General features: G+C 38.6%; 1 protein-coding gene across 2 annotated transcripts; it reads left to right on the top strand.

Moving 5' to 3' along the window:
* Positions 1–1416: 1416 nt before the first annotated feature.
* Positions 1417–24921, top strand: LOC128786184 (plasminogen-like). 2 transcript variants are annotated; one of them, XM_053939280.1, is made up of 19 exons: positions 1417–1516; positions 4686–4821; positions 6996–7102; positions 10162–10276; positions 11122–11261; positions 11881–11998; positions 12129–12247; positions 13120–13282; positions 13848–13978; positions 14744–14909; positions 15661–15827; positions 16756–16904; positions 18353–18446; positions 20000–20120; positions 20732–20806; positions 21172–21312; positions 22383–22489; positions 23315–23460; positions 24226–24921. In XM_053939280.1, the coding sequence occupies exons 1-19, from the start codon at positions 1468–1470 to the stop codon at positions 24385–24387; spliced, it is 2406 nt and encodes an 801-aa protein (XP_053795255.1). In that variant the 5' UTR covers positions 1417–1467; the 3' UTR covers positions 24388–24921. The 2 variants fall into 2 exon arrangements, with proteins under 2 accessions (XP_053795255.1, XP_053795254.1); XM_053939279.1 differs by having other exon boundaries at positions 11878–11998.

Below are 24921 nucleotides of genomic sequence, written 5' to 3'. Positions count from 1 at the left end.
TCCCACATGTGATTGCATTATATCCAACCCATTCTCCCTGTCACCCTTCAAATGTTTCCCTGAGCTGAGTCCAGCTCCAATCAGCTCCTCTCCTTGGCTCATTTGCTTTGTTTCCCTGGACTAACATCAGTGATATCCCAAGCCTCTAGAGATATCCCATGCTTTGCCGTTGTTCACAAGTTGCATTAAAACAGATTCAAGCACAGTAAACAATCAAATAGCATGGTATTATACTATCCAACCAGAGAAAAACTGCTTAGGACCACAAGCAGGATCAGCTTTAAATTTTTCACATAATCAGTAAAATATAAGTTAATCTGGTTCTCATGGTTCATGCCTCTCTTACATATTTACTCCTGCACTCCTAGCTTTATCCCAAGCCCTCAATACTGTGTAACTTCTACTTAAAGCAGGCAGGATGACGTAGAAGTGAACAGCCTCATTAGTTTTTAGAAGCAATTCATGATTCTGTAAACTTTTGGCCTCCAGTTGCAGAAGATTGAATTGCATGATCCAGCAGTGGGCATTCAAGTCTGTTCTCCCCATCCAGTATTCATCCTGCTCCTGCCTCTGGTGAGTCACTAGCACATTTGATTCAGTAAGTTGTTTGGAAGCAACACCAGAGAGTTAACAAGCAAGAGAAGCCATGAAATGGTTCTGCAGTGCAACTTTTCCAAGGTAAAGGCTGCTTGGGAAATGCAGAGTGAGCTGATGTTGAAATCAGGATAACACACAGATGAACAAAGTCTGACACCCTCACTGGATGAGTTTGTGCATGCAGTGTGAGTTTTAATGTCTGGTAATGAAGAACACTAAATTGCTATCAAAATGATATGATTCTTAAACCTAATGTTTAAGGTTTAGAGCATCCTCTTAAATCTAAAGTTTAAATGAAATTAAAATTAAGTCCTACTCCAAAATAGAAAAATAAAAAAAGAAAACTCTAAGTCAAGGAGACGGCAGAAAAGGAATTCTTTAATAAAGAAGTAAAATTAAACTATTTTACAGAGTTAATATCTGAATCTTATAATCATGCTTACCATGAGATTAAATAGAAGTTGTTCCTTATAAATCAATACAGGTATGCATGGCTGAATTTACTATTGGGATTCTAATGTGAAGAGAAATTCAGATCCTGCCTGGACACATGATTTCCAGCAATATTATTCCTGTCTTTTCTCTAGTAGAGAAAGACCTAACCATTTGAGAACAAACCATATCCTGCAAAACAAGAAAGTGCCTTTGCATTTAATAGCATCCAGTAGGAATGATTGAATCTGATTTGGTAATCCATCCAATTCAAGGTTGTTTGAACAGCCACACCACGGCAAGGGGGGAGCAGCATGGGAGAATGATTAACTTAATCCTCCTGCCTTGTTTGTTTGATGCTGCCTCACTCCAGTGCAAGTCAATAAAACTTTGAGCACCGCCACACACAACTTCCAGCACCCTCCAAGCTGGCCCAAAATGGGAATTAGCAAAGCTGCCTTTCTCCTTCTGTTCTTTCTCAGCTCAGGTAAGAGTCCTTTGCCTTCTGCTTGCCTAGGTGAGACTGGGGCCAGCCAGTTGCAAGCTCCATGTGATGAAGGTAGGTCCCCAAATCCCTGTGTCACAACTCCCCTGGACGATGATGGATTTGGGGCTTGCTGGGCAGCAAGAGCTGCTGCTGAATAGAGTGAGAGCTGTCATTGCTCCTGGGTTATGTTCATTAGAGACACCAGAAAAGGAGCAGCCTTGGTGTCTGCATGGGCAGCTAATGGCTCCCAGCAAACGTTTCCCATGGCCAGAGAAAGGGGCACCCTTGGGAAGCAGCCTGTCAAGGGCTTGTCCAAAGGCATGGCTCCCTCTGGTTTCAGCAGCCTTTTATCTTAGGTTTGGGGATTTTTTTTTTCCTATGTTGTTGCCAGCTACTGTGATCCTTATTCTGATTGCTTTAAAGTTTGTTAATGCTTGTGCGAAATAGAATCATACAGGAAAGGAAAGCTTGTTCTACACACTGCAGTTTCAGTCTTCTTCATAACCACATTCTTAACATCCCTATCCTATTCCATGCGATAGGGAGACCAAATCTGATCACTGTTAGTTTCTGGAATATTTTTGGTACAGAAAGATATGTTTGTGGAAGATGGTACAAAAATGTTGGGATACACAAGAACTGAATTGGGCTCTTTAGATATATTTATATGGGTTTCATACATATGAATATTCTCTGTCCTGAAAACCTTAAACTCCAGTGAACTGTGAGATTCAGACCACACAGCTTCTTGCAGGCATCTGTATAACCACACAATATGTTGTTATTGTAGTAAAAAATACAGTTATGAGTGTCCTAATGCATATATAAAGATACAGTAAATTAAATGTGCAATACAATACAATACATTACAATAAATTTTACATGTACAGTTTTAAAACATAAAAAAAAGTAACAGGAAAATATATGGGTAGATTTCAGCTGGAAATATTAGAGACATGCCCCAGTGTAAAAAACATCTGTTATTTAATGCTAAGAATTTTTTCTTGGTTTAAATTCTAGTTTCTAAGCTTTGTTTTTGCAAAAGAACAGCCTCTGTAAAATCAAATAGTTTCCTCAATTAAGTAGGAATTTTATATGAGGGAGAAAAATATACAATTTGGGCTTTTATCTGAAATACTATACTCTTGTTTGCAAATCTTTTATCAAATGGTAGTAAATATTGCATTTCTGAATAAGATAGCAATACATCTTTCTGAGACTGTAAAACATCATAGATATAGGGAAAATGGTAGCATGAAAATTTACTGCTTTTTTATTGATTGCATATTTTCCTTTTTATTTTCCCTACAATAATGCCCTGCCATGAAAAGGGGAAAATATTTTTATGACCCAAATCAATTATGACCCTGTCAATAGTTTTAAAATCAAATGTTGTATTAATAATGGCAATATTGTTGCAAAATGTCAAAACAGAACAGAATTAACTTTGCATGAAAGCTGCACCATAATAAGAATTCTTTGCTTGTTTTTCTTTCCCTTGTGGAGAGCATTGCAGCATCTCTATCATATTGTCTTAACCTAGTTTAATGTTTTGTCTCAAAACTCATTTCTTCTCAATGTTTTTGTTTTGAAATAACTAGTGGAAATGTCATTGGACTATTTTTTCACTTATTCTTTTGTTTTCCAGCAGCTATCCTTTTCTTCCATGCATACTGTTAAAGTAACTGCCAACCCTTAGGGACGAACTCTCCCCTTGTCTAAATGCAGAAAAAACCTTGCAGTAACTTCTGTGCTTTTGCATTTGAATGTGAGGAAGCATAAGTTGGCTTTTATCCCTATTTTACCAGCTTCAACTTGTAGATGCAAAATGTTCTTTAAGAAAATACCCAATTGCAGGCTGAGCTATCTCTCAGGTGAAAGAATTTAATACCAGGACACTTATGAGCCTGCTTCACACTTAAGAGTGTTACTCAGGAAAGGTAGGGGCTGTTGCCTTTCTCAGGTCGAAAGACATCACTAAACAACCCAGTGGAGCCCCTGCTCACAGGCATGGGTCTGAGTGGGACAAGGAGTTTTTTGTCCCTCCTGCTGGCATTGGGCTATGGCTGAGACAGACAGGGGTCAGAGAAAGTGAAGAAGTTCCTCTCTGCAGCCTGGCTGTTATTCCTGAAATTCCAGTCATGGTCTGGTTCATCCCCTGTCTGCCTTTTATTCAGCAATTGCGTAAGGCCAGGCACAAAAGCACAGAGCAGGACTGAGATGTCCTGCAGTGACTAGGGGCCAGGGTGTCTGTTTGGGGTTGAAACCCTACAGAACAGGTAACTCCCAGGGCCAGTTGTCAGAAGAGTCATATGTGCCACTGATAAAGAAACTGTAAAAATCACAGGACTCATGCAACTCCATGACCCTGCAGCTGGAAGTCATGAAAGTCACTGTGCTATGCACTAATTCTGAGAATGCAGAGATGCAACAAGAAAATACTAAATGCCAAAGTCCTTTACAAGGAGGACTGTTCTGGAACACTTTTTGAGTTTATCATTAAAAATAGCTGTACTTTTTAGTATCCTATATATTTGACAAGCAGCTGTAGCCCAGAGGTTGTTAGGTGTATTTATTTACCAGTTTTATTCATTGCAATGGAAGGCAACAACTGCTGCCTTGATTATTAAGTAAGTTCAGTACAGGGTTATTGCAAACTGAACATCTGACAACCCCAGTGACTGAGGGTGGTTTGTTTCTTTTAAGAGTAGGAGCCTTTGAAAGGAGGTGACTGATGAATCTCAAGTCATTGCATGTGGGTGGACAGACAGCAATAGACAAACACTGTTTCACATCTTTCTTGAGCGCCATTTCTCTGCTTTGTCCAAAGTATGCATGGCCAATATTTTCTTTCTGAAACACCTCACTTTTTTTTTGCTCCTTGGGTCATCTTCTGTGCTCCCTCCCATTACTTTATCCCATAGCTTTGTGTTATCACTGTTCAAACCATTTCTCTGTCCTGCCTTACACTGGGTTTTCAGTGATGCTACCTTTTGCCATACCAGGAAGGCACTTTAGATTTACCCATATTTTGTCACAATTAACCCAATTATTCCAGTAATTAAATGATGATGTCACATGACTAGGTGACAAAGAATTTAACATGGGAGTTTGAAATAAATCAAATCATCATTCCCATTTTCACTCCTTTCTCTCTTTTTCCACTTAGTGCAAGGAAGCATCCTAGACCGCTATGTGAGAACAGAGGGAGCTTGGTTGCTCAACCCAATGAAGCAAGTTTATAGAGCAAATAGTGACGAAGAATGTGCAGAGAAATGTGAAAATGAAGAAAAGTTTCCTTGCAGGTAATTACCACTGGTTCCTACGTGTCTTTCATTGCAGGTGATGGAACAATACACCTTTTTTATCTGCAGTCTGAACTTTCAAGGGTTTCCTTATGACTATGTGGGAGTTTGAGGTTTGCTGGAAAAACAAAAATGCGCAGAAACAGAATGCCTGTTCTGCATATAGATGGACATATAGATGAAGATAGAAAAAATAGAGAAATTAACAAAGTTATGTTGAATTTTTATTGAAAAATGTTACGATATCTTGGTGCACAGCTTGACATGCTGCAAACCAACTTGACATGGTTTTATCAAGACTCTTGCACTCCTTCTGCAACAAGGAGTCATAATTAATTTCTTGGAAATTTAGGACAGCAATAATAGCATTGCTTATTTTCATTGCATTGGTTGTATTGCAGATATATCCATTATTCAGAATTTTACTAGAATTTGGACTTTGGTAACTTCTATTTACTTTGAGAAAGAGATGGCCACCCAAACCTTAATGATTCTAAACCCTTCTTTCAGCCAAGTCCTCTCCCTGCACTTGCATTAACCAGGCTCAAGGGGCTGGAAGGCATGAAAGGTGTTGATGAACCTGTATTATTGGTCTTTGCTCAGGCTTCTGCCCCACTGGAACCTATTGCTCTGAGCCTGAGGCTTCTGGATCTCCTGTGCCAAAGCCTTGCAGCCCATTGAGCTCCAGCAGTACAGCAGGAAACTGAGGCAGTGAGGAGAGATGTCCATTACTGCAGTTGGAGGCAGTCCACACATACAGGGCAGAAGGGTTTCCTCTCCCAGTCTACCACTTCTGCAGCACGCCTTCTTGAACTCAGCAGAGTGATTGCCTGCAGTGCTGTTTCAAGCACTTGGTTCTACTTAATGCTTCTATCAAGGCAGGGATACACTGGTACTGGCTTCTTAAATGTGTTTTGTAACTTTGTGTTTTAACTCTAAAGAGAAAATGAGACTTATTTTAAAAAGGTGCAACCCTGAAGGATGACAGGGGTCTGCTGACTGTATGAAATACCAGCAATTCCCTTTGATCCAGCTTTACTCTGAAAAGCACAAAGAGGGCAGAGCTGCAGTAGCACGTGGTTCAGGAGAGGAGGAAGGCAGAGAGGGCAAGTCTGTATATTCAGATTACACATTTACAGTTTGCAGGGAATTAATGTTCCGTTTTGAGGCATATTCAGACACAGTATCATTCCTTAGCTTCTGCCCTGGGGTCTAAGCCTGCCATCTCTTGGCACTGGAAGGACATCAGGTTAATGCCTCCTTAATTAGCTACGTGAGATCTATTACAATCTAGCAAGAACAGGTGCTGTCTGGCAGGAAGGATTTGAGGGAAGAAAGATAAATGTTAATTAGAGCTTAAGACCAGGCCAGCACTGCAGCATCCTCACATTAATGCTTCAGAGCAATCTGTTCAGGTCAATACTTCAAACTTGCTATCCCACTTTAGAGGTGGATTGGGCCGTGCTCTTTAGTTACTTTCCTACTTACAAACTTAACATTACTGACAGCTAAATTGGCTTACTTGGTGGTAACAGCTTTCTTGGCATGGATCTACCCACTGAATGCTATGCTGCTATTGCTCTTTTTTTTTTTTTTGGTTCAGAAGAGCCAGCTGTAGGAATTATTTAGCCTGTCAGAAGGTTTCCTTAGATGCTATTCTAGAGGCTACACCATCTGCTTCAGTTTTGCAGTTTGCAGCCTTTTCTGCTGAAAAGACAAAAGACTTATAAAGTGCTTACTCTCAAAAGAGTTACCACGAGATAATTTAAGGTCCTGGACTGTGTTTTATCTGCTCCTTGGTAACTGCTGCATACTGTGGAGTGTCTAATGCCTTGAATGGCCACTAATATTTTTGAAATAATGTCAAGGTGCCTTGTGTATATATCCCCTTCAATATGGTCTCTTGAACCTCTGGCAAGTTATAAATCCCTTGTTATAATTTATTCTTGTAGCTCCCTTTCAACTTAGGTTTAATATGAACACTTAGAAGTGAAAATCATTACTGAAAATGTGAGCTGCAATACTCAGTGATTTGAACACATTTCTCAGTCTTAAATACCACTGAACTGTAGTGTTTGATAAAATGACAACTGAATACACAAAAATGTTTTCAAGAAAATAAGCAAATATTCAGTATTGTTTCTTACATTGCTCTCTCCTCTTAAATTTAACAGGGCCTTCTTATTCACCAGTAAAGACCAACAGTGTTTAACATTGACTGAGAACACCAAAACAGCAATGATATTCAGAAGAGCAAATGCAGTTCTTTACGAGAAAAGAAGTATGTCTATATCTTTTTTGTACTATTGGACTGTGGTTCAGATAAAAATTATCTATTTTTATAGTATTTGTATATTTTTGTCTGATGTTTGTACTCTTCAGTTAATTAATTTGGTGACATTTTTATTCTATTCTTATTTTTATGATGATATTTTTATTCTATTCTTATTTTTATGGCATAATTAATTGACGTGATGAATTTTTGTGTTCCCCTTTTGTACATATTTTATGAATATTTTGTCGTAGATGAGGATTATTTGACAGAAATGGTCTCTAATTCTTTCCAAAAATAGGAAGTGTGTCTCTGAGGAATGGCAGCTATCCATTTTTTTATTATTTTTCAAAAATAATCACCTTATGCCAGATGCAAGGAAACAATTGAGTTTTAAGACTATTTTTGAATTACATTATTGAGGATGGAGCTCTTGCTGTATACAGGGAAGAATGAATGTGGTTTATTTTTAATGTAACATAAATTTCATTGTGCTGTCCCCTGACTTTAGTAATACATAAGGGAGAAAAGATCTCCTTAGGGATCATTCAGATATAAGATGATGTGATTGAGAATTACTTCTGTTCTGTGTTAAATGACTTAATGAACATTGTGTTTGACCATTTGCTGATCTGTAGCTTTGAAAAAAGTACTAATTAATTTGAAAATATTCAGAAATTGGAAACTATATTATCTCAAAACTTTGATCTCCTTCAACAAAGAAAGGTGCATCAAAAGCTAAAATGAACCAGATTCTCAGTTGCTGAAAATCATGAAGTGGTTTTAATGGGCCAGTTTCTAAGCAAAAGGCAAGAATCTCAATAAATTGACAGTAAATACCCATGAGCTCCAGAGAAATTCATCTTTACTTCTGTGTTGACCTTGATGGCTTATCCCTCCTGTGGGATAAGACAATGCTGTGTGTATTGCAGCTGCAAGGAGATTTTAGATGGTAGTTCAACTGCTTTAGCTGGATTGCAGCCAAACATCCAAATGAGATTTTGTTCAGGCACTGTGGATACAAGTAATTTTTGGTGTGTAAGTACTGGGCCACATTTCCCAGAGAGGCTGTGGAGCCTTCACCCTTGCAGATATTGGCTGGACACAGCTCTGAGCAGTCTCACTCACTTTAGAACCTGAATGTGCTATTTCTGGGGCTATGGACCAAAGACAACTGAGGGTCCTTTTCAACCTAATATTTACTGAAGCCTTTGGCCAGCTGCATTTTTTCTGTAGGTAATTTAATGTTTAGAACATTAGTTCTTTCATTATACACAGAATCAGGCGGGAATTTCCATACATCACAATTAACTAACACTAAGAAGTCTTCTGCAGTTCTTATTTAGAAGGAAAACTGAGTGAATCAACTAGCAAGTAACAAAGCTAAAAAACCAAATGACTAAGTTATATGTAAATAATTGTATTGGTTTTTCTTACTGTAATCAGGAGCTAGATTGCAATTTTGATTTATTTTTGAGACATCCCTTGGTTTGACTGAAGTTAGAATCTGGTACTGGAATACTCATTGGGGATTTGTTACTACATGTTTTGGGGCCATTGACATGTGTTTTAGTTTCTTGAAATAACAGAACCACACCAATAAAGGTGTGAAAAACTGTTGTTTGACAAAAACAAAATTTCTGAAAACTGCACCTCTCTCTGTAGAAACCAAAAGATGGACCTTGGTATCATAAACATCAAAAACACAACCTACTGTGTATGTTTCAGATGGTGTCTGTGTTGCTAATTTTTGTATTTGCAGTATTTTTTTCAGTCAAAGCAATTACTTGATGAGACCTAGTTGCTATTTATCATTGTGTTCAATGAAATGGATGACAATTACTGTAAAACTGACAATTTCAGAAGTTATTTTTTCTATAGTATGTGCTATAAAAGAGAAAGTTAATCTTCTCTGACATACAGTAAAAGTAACAAGAATTAAAGCTGCATTTGAGAATTGTTACCTACCTATCTGTTTGGAAATAGTTAATCTGAGGGACACGGGTTGAGTTTGGGGATCAAAGTTAGTAATTTGTCATCAGAAAGGAAAAGCCCTAAAGGTTATATAAACGGTCAAAAGTTTACACAAACAAGAAGAGTCAGCACTTGACTGATTCAATGTTCAGTGATTGAGGGGCTTAATGTTATTTTATTGCAAAATTGTTTGAGGGATCCAAATGGCTTCCAGCTAAAGTTTCTAGAGTAAACTTGCCTCTATATATACATTGAAATAAAAGCATTCCTAAGGGTTCATCTATAAATTCAGATCTAAAATACCAACCTTCAGAAAAGCTGAACCATATTTTGGCATCATATGCTGACAAATATTAGTTCTTTTCACTGTGGGCAAGACAGGTCTGTGTAAAATGGCATTATTTCTCCAGATTTCTATTAATCATCTGCTTGTATGTCAGCTTTGTTATAACTTTGATGCTGAGAAAAACTGTTGCAAAACTCAGTCTCTACAAGTATTCGCTTTGGACACTACTTAAAGACACTGAGACAAACCAGGTCACAACCTAAAAGACAGATTGCTTCCCCAGGGAAATGGTAAATGAGTTTCCTACTTGGTTTTCTGAGCCAGAGGACACGTTGCCTGACAGTGACTGTCCCTAAACTGCAGCTGTCTTATCTTCAGCTGAATTCAGGTGACTGTCTTTAAAGATTTGATTTTAATTACTGTGCAAAACTATAATAATCTCATAGAAAGTAAGAAAAAGAGAATGTATTTCTATTTTGTTATAGTATCTATTTAAATGTTTAGAGTGTATTTTATTATTTAAATCAACAAAGGCATGTTCCCAAAATAACTGGGTTGTGTTACACTTATTTCTCCGGAATTCTGGTGTAGAACTTCTTTTGCTTTCACATACATTTTTCAGTCCCAAATTAAGTCAAATTAGACATCATCTATCTAGAAGGTTTTTACAAGGTAAAATGTCTAGCTTTGATAACATAAGTCAAAATATGATCAAACATATTTAAGTGTGCTGGCATGAAAATAGATTTTGTGTATGTTAGAATCCAATGGATATGCCATGATACTGATTAAGCACATATCATTTCAGTTTATCTTCTAGAATGCAAGGAGGGAAAAGGAGTGGATTACAGAGGAACAGAAGCCAAAACTCAGAAAGGTGTGAGGTGCCAGAAGTGGGCTGATAATGCCCCACATAAACCAAAGTAAGGTCTTTTCATATCTGTTTCTATGTTTTTCTGAAATTTTGTTAAGCCATACATATGTGCAAATTTGTCTTGTAAGCAATATTTTGGTGTTAGAAATCTCCTTATAAAATATTTTTCTATACCTATCTAGAATAAAACAATTCTCTAATCTGAGTTGTTACTCAGAGCCTCTAAGTGGTGCTACGTGAACAATAGAGACACCGTCAGCCTTGACAGTTGCATTTACATTTTATGAGCTTTACATGAGCAAAACACTAGACAGGGAAATATCTGGTTCTGCTGAAATTAGAATTTTTCAGTAATCTCACCAGAGCAAGAACTTCTCTTGCCCAAAGGTATAACATGTGGCAGATGAGATAGAAGTGCATAATTTTATCAGTGAATCCACAATTAACAAGGTAGTATTTCTTGTATTTAATAAGAAACACCTAACTGGGTTTATTTAGTAACCTTCTATTCAGATGCTATAGCATTCAGGTTACAGAGGACTCTCACATTTCAGCAAATACATTCTCATTGCATCTCCCAGAAGAAGCAGTTCACTACATGCCACATGGTACCCTGCCTGAGCAATAACATGGTACCCTGCCTGAGCTGGAAAACAATAGCTAAAGAAAATGCAAGTATTAAGGGCATAGCTGGCCATAGAGGCACTGTATTTCCTGAAGTCTATCATTGTAGCACTTCTAATGCTTCAGCAACGGCACACAGTAACTATTAGGGGCCCCCTAAAGACCAACATCTACCAAATTGTCCTCAGATAAAGACTTAATTTTTAGAGTCCTCAGCTGAATAATTGGGACACTTTCCTTATTCTGTAATCCCATTTAATTCTGTTCCAGTTACACACCTGAAAAATATCCCAAAGCAGGACTGGAGGAAAACTACTGCAGAAATCCTGATCAGGATGAAAAGGGACCCTGGTGTTACACAACAGATCCTGATACCAGATTTGACTACTGTAACATCCCTGAGTGTGAAGGTCAGGATACACATACTGACTTCTTTCCAATTTTCACAATACATGTTCAAGAATGTAAAGTTATACAGACATTTTTTTTTTCAATTGAGCATTTGTTTCAAACTTAGTTCAACACAAAATTAGAATTTAGTTCAACACAAAACTTTCCAAAACATTTTCAACATCAACAAGGAAGATATCAAAAGACCCTGAAAACAGCAATGCAGTGTCTTTTTTTTTCCCCCTAGATAAAAAAAGGCACATAGTTGTATTCATATCATAAAATTAAAATTGAACCAAATGACATATGCTAGTGCAAAACTCAGTAAAATGTGACAGCAGCAAAGAACAGATTTTAAATTATATCCTAATAGATTCAATTTATCTATTTTAAAGCCTGTAGTCTGTAATGTTGATTTGAGGTTTCTTTCAGTGGAATACTACGCATGTAATCAACTAGTTAAAGTCATCTTACCAAGGAAAATAAGCTTTTACTTTGCCAAAAAAAATGACTGTACTTCAGCCTTGTGCTCTGATCAGGCTCTTGTGCTTTGTGTGAGACGAGTGGGAATGTTTCTGGACCAGTTCATCAGGGACTTTCTGTCTCTCTCGTCCTTATTCTGCCTTGTTCCTACAGTAGAGTGCATGCACTGCAGTGGAGAAAACTACCATGGAGTAGTTGCAACAACAGAATCTGGACTTGAGTGCCAGCGCTGGGACTCCCAGCAACCTCATTCTCATGGATACCTCCCGGAAAAGTGAGTCAGGTCCTGTGATGGTCTCTTTATCGTCAGTGGTGGGCTGAAGACCACCCTACACCAGACAGGATAATTGTTACAGCTATTAGTAGCATATATTAAAACTTAAAAATCTTATATTCTGGTTCAGTTTTCCAGAGAAGGATCTGAAGAATAATTATTGTCGTAATCCTGATGGAGAACCTCGGCCCTGGTGTTTCACTACCAGTCCAACTAAACGCTGGGAATATTGTGACATTCCTCGTTGCAGTGAGTCTGGCTTCTAGGCTTCTTCCTGTCAGAGTGGTGTGAGGATCTAGAACAAACAGAAGAGGTCCCAAATATAAAGAAAAGCATAAAAGACAGCTGAATTTTACCTCAAAGAAAAAAAAATCACCTTAAAATGAACCTCTGATAGCTTTATTGAGGCTAGACGTTTCTGTCATAGGCATTTCTAATGGTTTTGTCTGGAGCTTATCTCCCTTCCTTGATGTGTTTTCCTATGACCAAGCATTTCTGGTGTTTCTTCTGATGTTCCTCTTTTGATACCAAGAAGTTTTGCTCTTCCTGAAAATCCTTCGGCTTTTGTTTTGCTCTTCCAGATCAATTCTCCACCTTTCCAGTTTTCTTTTCCCCTAAAGACCTGTCCTTGCCATTATACTTTTCCTTGGAATTTCTCTCTAGACCTCATCCTTGCTGTCTCTCACCAGTCAGAGTATGTCTATTTTACATGTGCATCTGTCTGTATCACTGATGGGCCGGACACTTTCACCCCAGTTTTCTTCACAGTGTTACCACTTGCTCACTTTCCATCTCTGTTCTGATGAGGCTGCTAGCATTTTCATGTCCTGACTTTTGTATCCTGTATTGTATCCTGGCTGCTGTAAAGGGGCAGATGCAAATGCCCTTCTGGCAGCCTGACTGCTTGTGAAGAACTCAAAATGGGAGAAAGAAAAGTTAAGAAAGGTATCGTTAGATCTTTTCTCTGCCTTTCGGACTTTTCAAATATTTTGATATTTAGAACTTACCTGCAAAGAAATCTAAGAAGCCCACCTAATTATAAAGATCAGCGTGGTTTGTTGGTTTAGTTTTTTACTATATATAGAAGGCACTGATTAATTTCAGTTCCTTTTCTGTAACAGCAACACCCCCACCACCTCCTGCACCAGGACGCCAGTGTCTCTCAGGAAGAGGAGAAGACTATCGAGGCACAGTATCTGTTACTGAATCAGGAAATACCTGTCAGCACTGGAGCTCTCAGTCTCCCCACAGACATGCTCGCACTCCTGAAAACTATCCCTGCCAGTAAGTGAAACTCCTCTGTTATTCAGTGTCCATGAGAAATACCAAGTCTCAAAATTACTTCAGTTTTCTTCATCTGTATTGCAAAGTTCTTCAGTTACACCAGCATTTATCACCTGCTGGATCTCATCTTTTCAATTTTTTCATACATTTCTTTTTACATTTCTTTGTTCTTGAATACAGGTGTCTTCTCTTCCAACTTTCAAGTTCTTCTTGACTGACTTTTTCCCTCTTCATTTCATCCTTTTACTGTATGGTTGCTCAGATGAAACCATGTGGAGTAAGAATGGTACAATTATGATATTTCCTTGGGACTAGATTCTTTCACCATAGATTCTTTCTGCTGTGCTACTCTTGACCTCAAAGCATTACAGTCTCTTAATTCATCCATCAGTTGTGCAGGTATCTGGTTTAGCACATCCAAAACACCAGTGAATTACAATTATTCATGTAACAGATGGCATCAGTAAATACAACCGTAAACTAGGCCGCAAGAGATTCTCCATTTGTTCGTAATCTTTAATAGATTTCCACGAGAGACTTTTATCAGTCAAGTTTTCTGTTTTAGGAGCCTAGATGAAAACTACTGCAGAAATCCCGATGGTGAGAAGATGCCATGGTGTTACACCACCAACACATCTGCTCGGTGGGAATATTGCAACATCCCCTCCTGTGATAGTACCAAGCCAGAGGACCCTGGTAAGAACAGGAGACAAGTGGAAGTGAAGGGTCATCATGGTTTATTTTGAAAAATCTTGTGTGACTCTGCTCAGTTGCATTGTTACTCTCACTGCTGGCATTGCCATGGCTAGTTGAACTCCTGGGTCTGATGTGGAGCCCAGGCTGGTGTGTTCAGTCTGGTGGCTAAGTGCAAAAGGTTTTAAGTAAGGATTTCCTGACTCAGATCAGGAAATAATTGCAGTAAAAGAAGTCTTTTCACTTTGCCCAGTGGTGGTTACCTTCACTGATATATTTTTAAATATTTCATGGAAAAGTTAGTTAGCTTTACATGCCAGTTCCTTAAAAACTGAATCTGTAGCAATACCTAAGATAATTTAGGAGCATTGAACCAAAACTCCATAGAAAACAATGAGAAGAAAACTCTCCTTACACAAGGTAGTCTTGTTCCACACATAGGTGTATGGCAAAGACACAGACAGTCCCCATCCTGAAAAAAATTTGATCTGTATGTTAACTATTTGGCTTGTTATCTGAAATAAAACCGCATGTGTGACAGTAAAATTAAGTACAAGTGCTTTTAATCTAGCATATAATGAAATTTTTGCAAACATCTTTTGAAATCTTCCTTTTGATCTACAGTCTGAGAAGGATTCTGTTACAGAGAGCATGCTGTGGTGGTCAATTAAATACTCTGGCTTGTTGTTTTCTCTTGTCTTTCTATGCTCAAGTACAAATGTCATAAAGTATCAAGATGCAAGAGATTGGTTTCTTTATTCACTACAGCTGTTGATGTGCCTGAGCAGGCTGAAGTTACTGAGGAGTGCTATCAGGGCAATGGGGTGACTTATCGTGGTACAGCTTCTTTCACTCTCTCGGGAAAGAAATGCCAAGCCTGGAACTCAATGTCACCTCACCGGCACAACAAAACGGCAGAGAACTTCCCAAATGCGTATGTGTATTTCCCATTTTCAGGTTTCATTGGGCAATGGTCATTTATGAACTTGTTTTGATTTGCATCATCATTGCACAACAATGATTATAAAGCTGGGAAGGGAGTGTACTAGATAAAAATAATCCCTTCCTTTTCTTCTTTTTTTATCATGGAAACATTTATTAACTTCATCTTGAAAGAAACCACAGGCGTCACTATTATACTTTAGACTAATTAACTGTGTGTTTCTACATTGCTTCTAAGACAATTAATAGTCATAATAAATTTTCTCTTATGCTGAAATGAACTGTTTCTATGCATTAATTTATTCATGAGTTTGTCTTTGCTTCCTAGTCTGCAAGTCATTAAAACTTTGAGAAGGGGGTAGATTTTTTTCTTATTTCTAATATTTATCACTTATTTTTTCCGAAATGCAAAAAACTATTCCTTTTTAAAAGCTATTACCACATTTGAAAAAAATAAAATTAATTCTATCTTTGCTATACATGTATACATTTACTTATCTGGATTTTTAAATTATATTCTGCTATAAGTGTTAATCAGTGAATAAGTATTTGGCATATTTAAATATTTAATGTATGTATCCTGATTTCTTTCTACTGTAAAAACTATTTCAACTGGCCATGACAGAGTGTACATGATAAATGATATATGCTAACTCTGAAGCAGATCTGCTTTCTAAAATGTTCTTTTGAGCTCTCCCCAGGGCAGTGGCATGGATAGGAATATAATATGTTTGCATTTGTAGGGGCCTGAGCCAAAATTACTGCAGAAACCCAGATGCCGACAGCCGTCCATGGTGCTACACCACCGACCCCAGTGTGAGGTGGGAGTATTGTGACCTGAAGAAGTGTGATGACCAAGGGCTACAGACTGTACCTAAGCCTCCTCAGACAACAGAGGAAACAAACCCTGGTGAGAATACTTTCAGCTTCCCCAGAAATGCTCATAACCAGGAAGCTGGTTTTTATGGAAACATCTTCAAGAATTTAATGAGGATGAAATACAGGAAACTCTAAATAAATACAGAATTTAATACAGTATTGTATCCACACTCTTAATTTTCTGAGCACTTCTGTAGAATTTTATAGCAGGGTTTCTGCATTAAATTTTAGGCTAATATCACATCTTTTACTTGCTACATCTGGCAATATAGGAAACACGAGGAAGCAGATGACTACTAGTCTCCATACTACTGTGGGAGGACAACTAGCAATGACAGAAAATGGAGTAGTGATGGCATTTTGCTGACATCTGCTCCAAAAAGTCTTTTCCTGCGCCATATTTTCACATTTCTAGGGTTCCATTTACCATCAGAGGACAGCTGGCTTTTTTTTTATTCAGTTTAGATGCAACACTGTTATGCAGTAGATGGTTAGATTACTAGACTACTGCAGCTTTCTTTTTTTAACTTTTTTTTTGCTATGACACGTTTCACTGGTTAGAAGGTTGATAATTTTTGGCTGAAGACGTGTTACTGCGGTTTACCTACTGTAAATGTGGCATTGGACAGATATCAGTGTCTGCAAGGAAAATACTTTATGAGTGCATGGTCTTTGTAGTCCAGATTTCTGGAGTCTTGAAGGATTGACTGAAAGTAAGCTTCTTTGATTTATGACTTTTGTGATCATGAAGAAAATTTTTAAGATGCAAGGCAATTAAAATATCATTGTTAGTCATCCTTGACACTATGTAGCCCTTCTTTCCTCATCTACATAATATGTAGGACATGTAAATTGTAGTAGTATTTCCTCAAATTTATCTCTGCTTCACCACCATCAAATATGGAAGTGGCCCAACAGCTCACAGCTAACAACCATTTCCTTTCCTTCATTTTTCACAGAATGCATTATTGAAAATGGTGCAGACTACCGTGGCACAGTGGCAAAAACTGCAAGGGGCAGGACTTGTCAGGAGTGGAGTTCTCAGAGACCTCACAGACACGACTATTTCACTCCCACAACTCATCCAAGAGCAGGCCTGGAAAAAAATGTAAACAACTGTTCATTTAATACTTGTTGTCATTGAGTTTTGCCTGTCTTTTTCAGGGTCCCTCAGTGAGCATTTGGTGACAGGTCTTTGTTAAATTATTTTCCTCAGTTCATTCCAAAAACCTGATCATGATAATTCTTGTTGACATGACCAGTGTGGTCATTGTGGGACACAGAGATGCCCAGAAGCTCTACCGAGTGCTTCTGCAGCACATCCAAAGGGCTTCAGATGGGCTTTTGCTTCTCCTCGCTGCTGAGGACTAACCAGAGTTAGTCTGTGGGCAGTGCCTCTGACAGAAAGAGCACCTGGGGTCATAGGTCTCAGTAGTACCAGGGACAGGTGAGATGGTGATGGATCCAATGTTTGGTGCAGGTTCCTTGAGACATGTAGCTGATGAATTGTAGTCCCCCATGCCCCAGTAATTCCCCTTCAGCCCTCCAGCTTCTGCCACAGCCCATTATTCAGGGCTATAGGTGTACCTGACTGTCCTGGAAGGCAATCGCCCTTTCTAACCTTCATCTCCCTAGTCCTAACAAATGTACTCATCACCAGTTCTTTAGATTTGTAACAGCCCTTTTACAGTATTTGCCTGATTTGTGACAAGCTTTTTATGTGATATAAAGAGCTTGTTTGATGTTGACAGCTTGAACTATTTTTTTACCAGGTAGATGACTAACTTGCTTTAGTCAATTCTTTGATGGCATCACACACCCTGTATTGAATTCCATACTGGGCAGACTCCCTCTAAAAAGCTGCCTGTCATAAATTCTTGGTTCTTGTATTTCTCAAGGGCTCTTGGTAGCAAATATTTTCTCCTTTTTTCTAAGACATGGGATATGTTTTGGGATAGGGAAGGGAACTAGAAAAGATACCTGGTAGCATGCAATTGTGTGAGGTGTCTGTGCTGAGCAGAGATCAGTCAGTATGCCCAGGGAAAACCCAGAGAGTGATTCAGTTCCTGCATGAGGGGGAACACTGCAGCCCTGCATCACCACAGGCAGGCATCATCAGGTTGAGCAAGAACAGCTTACACAACACCCACTTGTCCCTGAGTCATGCAGCCAGAGTAGATGTGGAAAGACCTCAGGACTGATCCTACTGCTCCTATTAACTGCAGGGAAAGCAGGAGTAAATATTTTCTGTGCTTTAGAAAGCTTCATCCAAAGTCCAGATCTCCTAATTTTTGAGATCTCAGAGATCCAAGGCTGCCCTAGTGAAGCTTAATGTCTAAAGACAGTTGAAGAAGTCTGATTTTTATTATCCTTTTCCAAACTCAGAGAGCAAATGGAAAAATGAAATAAATTTTGACAAAAGGGATTGGAAATCACTTATAAGAATGGAAATTAAAAAAATATATCCCAAATTTAATTTTATTTTATTTTGAAACTTTAATTGTTTGGCCTTTTTATTCCCTGGTTAATAACTGGTGCCTTTATTCTTTGTTACAGTATTGCAGGAATCCTGATGGAGATGTGAATGGACCTTGGTGCTACACAACAGACCCGAGAAAAGCCTGGGAGTACTGTGACATTCCCAAGTGCCGTAATTATTCCTTTAAAGACTACTGTCTCCCTTTCCCTTAAATTCTAGTGTCTCCCTTTCCTGTACCTTTTTATAGCAGCTGGAGAATACTTGGTGTTTAGTCTGAAAGACTGATCTAAGTACAGTAGATTTCAATTAAAAATTAAGGCTCCTGGGAAGTGATGGTCAAGGTCTCGGTCTGAAGACTTAAGATTGATCTCCCTTGAAAGCCCCAAATGCACCACAAGCTATAGAGGCCACTGAAGCTCATGGGGTTTTGCCATGTGATTCAAAATGGGCAGTTCCAGCAGAAATTTTCCCTACTCCAGCCTAATCTCCTGGCATAAATCTGTGTGTGGCCTTGCTGAACAAGGCATGCTCTTATACCAGCAAAATCTTTACACTCCCTGCTCATGTGGATCTGGTTCAGTTCTGGATGACAACCAGACTGTCCCTCCTCTGATATTGTACCGTATCTGACATCTGCAAAAGGCATCTGACCCTAAATATTTAACCAAATGCCCTTTGTCTTTGTTAGTAGTAATCAAGCTCTGAATGAGGCAGTGCAACAAAGTGTACAATGATGAAGTTTTATAACATTTTGGTTTCCAGTCCTTTCATATCTATCAACAACCAAAACTATGGTAGGAAGAGAGGTAGTTCTCAAAAGAAGGATGACTTTCTTGCTGCTTTATCCCCTCAGCGGTAAGCAGAAGAAAATGTGCTCAGATCAAAACCCAAAAATGGAGCAAACAAGAAAAAGAACATTGTTGTATACACACTGGACCTGTGAAAATTGTACTGCAGTGAATGTGTTGGGCTGGGACTCTTAAGGAAAAAAACACACATTTTCACATTGTATTCTATTTTGATGATCAATTTCTTCTTTAAATTAGTACTGGGGTTTTTTTTTTGCTGAGAAGGTAATCTGAAGAACAGAGGAAACATGGCTTTTAATTTCATTAATTCACTCTTTTTGCTGACAAAATTCTAAATTCTGTGTTGATAAGACTCAGTTCACCGAGGCCAAATAAGAACTACATTTTTAATAACTCAGAGACGTCTGAAGTGCCAAATGATCCAAAGATAAGAATTGACAAAATTTTGTTCCTCAGAGACAGCATTAGATTTTCATGTGCTGTACCACCAAGATTAGTTTAAAACATCTGCCAGTGCAACTTCAGCACTGCTGACATCCATAAGAGTCCATTTTAAAATGTTGGAAGAATTTATTTCTTTTTTCTCTCTCTTTTCTTCTCCTTCCCCTTCTGTTTTTGTTTTGGGTTTGTTTGGTTGTTTTTTTTCTATCTGACTGTAGAGCTACTTGTGTGTAATTTGCTGGCCATTGAGAACTGTATGTGAAAAAAAAAATTACTAAGCTTTTTTAGGTGTTCCAGAGGAAGGTAACCTAACAAAATATATGTGATGTATGGTATAGAATTACTTGAAGAAAATCAGAAGCTGAAGTGACAAATGTAACAGGTTCACCTTCTGGTTCACTGAGTTCATAGTGAATGTATAGCAAATCACTAAATCACAGTTCCTTATAGCGATTTTTTTTTCTTATTCTGAAGCTCCTCCTCAGTATGAATGTGGGAAATCCAAGTTCAGACCAAAATTGTGTGCTCAAAGGATTGTCGCAGGGTGTGTTTCGCATCCACACTCCTGGCCCTGGCAGATCAGTCTCCGTACCAGGTATGGTTATTCCCCGTTACATTAGACTCTACATGCAAAAAACCCTTGCCTCTCATACAATGCTATAGTAAGTGGTTCAGGCATTCTAAACTTGATTTTAATTTAAAAATAGCTCAAGGCTAAACATTGTGTGTGCTATTCTTAAAGAAGGTCATTTAGACAACCAAGAACACTCTATTTTGTGTCAAATCAGTTGTCTTGATGAGTCCTTCCATGTAAACATTTGATCTTACTGGCAAAATTATTAATAAAACTAGAAGGAATAAAGGCCATTTGCAGAGCTTTATGACTGTGATAAGGACGAGAAAAAGTCAAAATCTCTAAAATGGTGAATCTCACTGCACACAGGGTTTTCCAGTAATAGAAACGCTGACTAAGAATTAACATCTAGGTGTTTTCATACAAGGCTTCCTAAAAATGTACACAGAACCTTACTGTTATTGTAAGAAACACTGTTCAAGGAAAGCAAAACATTTCTTAATTAAATTGTGGAATAATATTTTTAGTTTGTAAAGGCACACATGTTAAAAATATTACCTGATAAATTCAAGTAGGATTAACTTCCCCATATTAAACCACTGCCCTTTTAATGAAATTTTTCTCTATTACAGTTATGGCATGCATTTCTGTGGGGGAACTCTGATAGATCCTCAGTGGGTTCTTACTGCTGCCCACTGCTTAGAAAAGTAAGTATCTGTTATAATCTCTGCCAGCAACTTCTTACACAGGATGGAAAATAACAGGAGAAACAAGAGAACCAAGAACTAACCCAAGAGACCCAATAACTAACCCAAGCTGGTTGCAAACAGCTTGCAAGCAGCTGAGAATTGAGCTAAGTCTATTTGTCATTCATTAAACTGAATTTTGACTGTAAAACAGAGTGAAAGTGGTAACTCCTGCCAATTTGATTTCATGTGCCATTATAAGGGATTAAGTTTACTCCAAAGCTGGCTATCTGGCTTTGATAGAACAAGGTGCTCAATAACATTGTAAATGGTCTTTGTTCTGGTTGTGTATTCATCAGCTCACCATGTGCAATCATTTCCAATAGGTCCTCACGACCAGCTGCATATAAAGTATACCTTGGATTACACAGAGAACTAGCAACAGAGCCATCAGTACAAATACGTGATGTAGAGAAGTTGTTCAAGGAGCCACGCAGAGCAGATATTGCTTTGCTCAAACTGAGCAGGTACCTTCTTACCTGAAGCACTCCTTTGTTCCAGTGGGACAAGATGACTAAAAAGTGGTTGCTGGTGTTGTAGAAATGAGTGTTTCTGTATACTGTGTGTTCAGTTAGTGATTTGAGACCCCCCTCTTTCTTCCCTTTCTGCAGAGGCTCCAGGGTTTCAGAAGGGGAAAGGCTGCCTTTGGGAGGGGAGGAGGGCTAGGAACAGTTAGCCAGGCTGGAAATGCACTGGGTGTCAGCTGCTGGAAGGTGAGGCAGTGGCAGCAGAATAGGAGGAGGCAATGCCTAGAGGAGCTTTCAGTCTGTGTTTCTACATGCTTGTACCTTTGTAAGGTAATGATGATTAAAACCTGCAACATTAACATGATGCTGTTTCCATGCTGTGGTGGGGAGATTTCCTCTTCCAGCAAGGCTGGCCAGTGGGCAGGCAAAGAGTTTGATGTAATGCCCAGTATGACCCTTTTTGCATCCATTTTCATTCATCGGAAATGCCCTCTGTGGAACTGTGCAATCCAAAGGAATTTGTCCATGCAGCTGCAAGCAGATGTGAATGTGTGGTGCTTGGGCTTTCAGTGCTGTGGCTGCAGTGCATGTCCGAAACAGATGCAGGGTCAGCTTAAAAATGTGGTCTTCTAAATGAGCTTTTGATGCACCCAAAGGCAAGTCAAATGGACTTAGGTTCTGCTGTGTGCTAAGCGTCCTGACAGAAAGTGATTTAAAATCAGACTGGATGCAGAAAGAGCAAGCTAACACCTAGGTGTTAAATGCCACTAAATTATACCCTTTGTAATTGTTTTGTAATTAGGTTCTGTTGGCTATGCATTAGCCTAAGTCAAAACATTCTCCTGGATTAATGTTGGTTCTTTTTATGTTTCAGACTTTTCACTTTTATGTATCACTTTATGTGGGTTTAGAGCCTAAAAAGCAATTTTGTATGTCAGAAACAAACCTCAACTGAAACTAAGGATTTAAATGATAAAAGGCTAAATATATATAGAATCTTTTTAGAAACCTGAATTAGAACCTAGTATTAAGTATAACTGTGCTAATGATTGTTCCTCTGTTCATTTCAGACCAGCAGTCATTAATAATCATGTAATCCCAGTTTGTTTACCAAAAGAAAACTCTGTGTTAGGAGGAAGAGAGGACTGTTATGTGACAGGCTGGGGGGATACAAAAGGTGAGACAGCATTAACACATTTAAAAGCTCCATGTTTGCAGACTGGTATCCAAAGTGTGCCCTCTCTTGTGCCTCACACAAGAGAAAAACTTATGATGAAAAATTTATTTCATCAAAATTCATCATGTGCTGCCAAACTTCCCACTATCTCTCTGACACTGATTCTCCTAAATTGTTCAATGCCATGTAAACTGAAACCCTCTAAATAGCTGCTATAAGAGGAGAAGCAGAGCTAAGGAGTCACTTCTCTCTCTCAGTCCATATGCTTTTCCCCAAAGTGGGCTTTTGCCCAATTGATGGAAAGTTTTTCTAGATTTAGGTTATTTCTTAATCACATAAATGTGAGTTTTCTCATCCTCTTGAGTGATTCTTCCTCCCAACCAGGCTGGTTCGCATCTCACACAAATCAAACCCTCATTTTCAAAACCCCTCACTCTGTCTTGGTAAAGAAGTGCATTGGGTACTTTTTCTGCCTCCTTGCTCATCATGACATTTTCAACTGTTTGCTTCCTACCTAATTTCTTCCACACAAAATTCAGATATAGAGAAATAAAATGGCTTCCACAAGTATCTGTGGGTACTGGATCCACACGGATGTACTGTGAGAACAGGAAGGTCAGTGGTGGGCGGTAGAAGGTGATAAGTACCATAATACTGATAATGCTTACTGATTTTGGTATATCTTCATATTGGGCCTGGGAAGTATATGCACAGTGCACACTATGCTGATTTTACTGCTTATCCATATCCTGATACTTGTGTGTTGTGAATATGATCATTACCTTTGTCATTCATTCTTTTTTTGTCTTATTTTTATTTGCAAAGGTACTCCTGGTGCTGGCTACTTAAAGGAAACTGGTTTTCCTGTAATCGAAAATAAAATATGCAACCGCCCTGAATTTTTGAATGGTAGAGTTAAAAAGCACGAGCTCTGTGCTGGGAATATTCATGGTGGTACAGATACCTGCCAGGTAAGAAAGTCTGTGAGCATGTGAGTCAGTTGTAAGCACATTCAAATCAAATAGGGCATTGCTTTTTAGGCTTTAGAGGCCCAAAATTATCCTTGGGATGTTACCCCACCACATGTATCTGAGCTGAAAAATGCCCATGTATTCTCTTTCCTTGCTCCTTTGTCTGCTGCTGGGAAGTGGGGCAATTTTTCAGATAAGCCTGAACCCCAGAGCACATGGTAACACACAGCTGCACAAGTCATGTGTGTGGAAACCAACTTAGAATGACAAAAGGTCAGATTTTTTTTACCCAGTCCCCCTTGCTAGCCTCAACCAGACTACCTCCAATGTCCAAGCTGGCTCAGTTAACAATATCTCAGTTAGCAGTTGAGGAAGGATGCAGTGGAGCCTGCCATGCAGGCAAAACAAGGGCCAGAGGAACTATGAACTTCCAAGTATCAGTGCCACTGGATCATCTAGTAACAACAGAAACCCATGAAGAACTCAGAAAAGAGACTGAGTTTAAGTTAACGGGGCAATCAGATTCTTTTTCAATAAATCCCCTTACTTCAAAATTAAATGTAATGCCTGGGTGACAGAAAGAGGGCTTTTATTATAAAAGTGTTCAACAAAATGCATGGAAAACTCTTGCCTTGCTGGAATTCCAGTGTTTCTTTATAACTACTGTGTCCTTTGCATGTAGGAGGTACTTCTATTTCTGTGCCTCCTGTGAGAAGGCCTCATGGGTCTGAAAAGAAGGAATCATCCTGTTCTTTTGCTGTTTAGGGGGACAGTGGAGGACCTCTAGTCTGTCTGGACCAAGATAAATTTGTCCAACATGGAGTCACCTCTTGGGGCCTTGGCTGTGCCCAACCCATGAAACCTGGTGTTTATGTTCGAGTCTCCAACTATATTCCTTGGATTAAAAGCGTGATGGAAAGCAACTAATCCTGGGTATGGACTGCCCTCTCCTGGAAAGCAGCATGCACGTCAGAAATTCAAGATTCCAAGTGCAATATTAAAGCTACAATCATTCATAAGAAAGCAAAATAAATATGATCATCCATTTTAAATTGCTATAAATTTATAGTCATTGCCAAGAAGCCCAGCTGACAGTCTGTCACCCTCTTTCTATATGTTCTATAGTTTGTTTGCTATGTCTGACGATAGACTTACCCACCTCTGAAAAACATGTTGAAAATTCCAACCTTTACTGTAACTGGACACATGCATTTTAATTTTTTGTTAGCTCTACAATGACATTTTCTTTTAAGGTTATCATTTTCAAGATGTTCTGCTTCTAACATATGAAGAAATTAGAATACTTTTTATTTTCTATGAGTTGTCTGAACCTATTACCAATTTGATGCTACAAACCAAAGAAGAATCTCACAGTACATATCTTATATGCCTGTGAAGTTTTATTGGATATATCTGATAGCATTAAATAAATGGGATGGGGAAAAAAAGGAAGAAAACACA

Source organism: Vidua chalybeata, chromosome 3 (assembly GCF_026979565.1).
Source record: "Vidua chalybeata isolate OUT-0048 chromosome 3, bVidCha1 merged haplotype, whole genome shotgun sequence".
Taxonomy (NCBI): domain Eukaryota; kingdom Metazoa; phylum Chordata; class Aves; order Passeriformes; family Viduidae; genus Vidua; species Vidua chalybeata.
The sequence above is the reverse complement of the archived record's forward strand: the minus strand, read 5'-3'. Positions and strand labels throughout refer to the sequence as shown.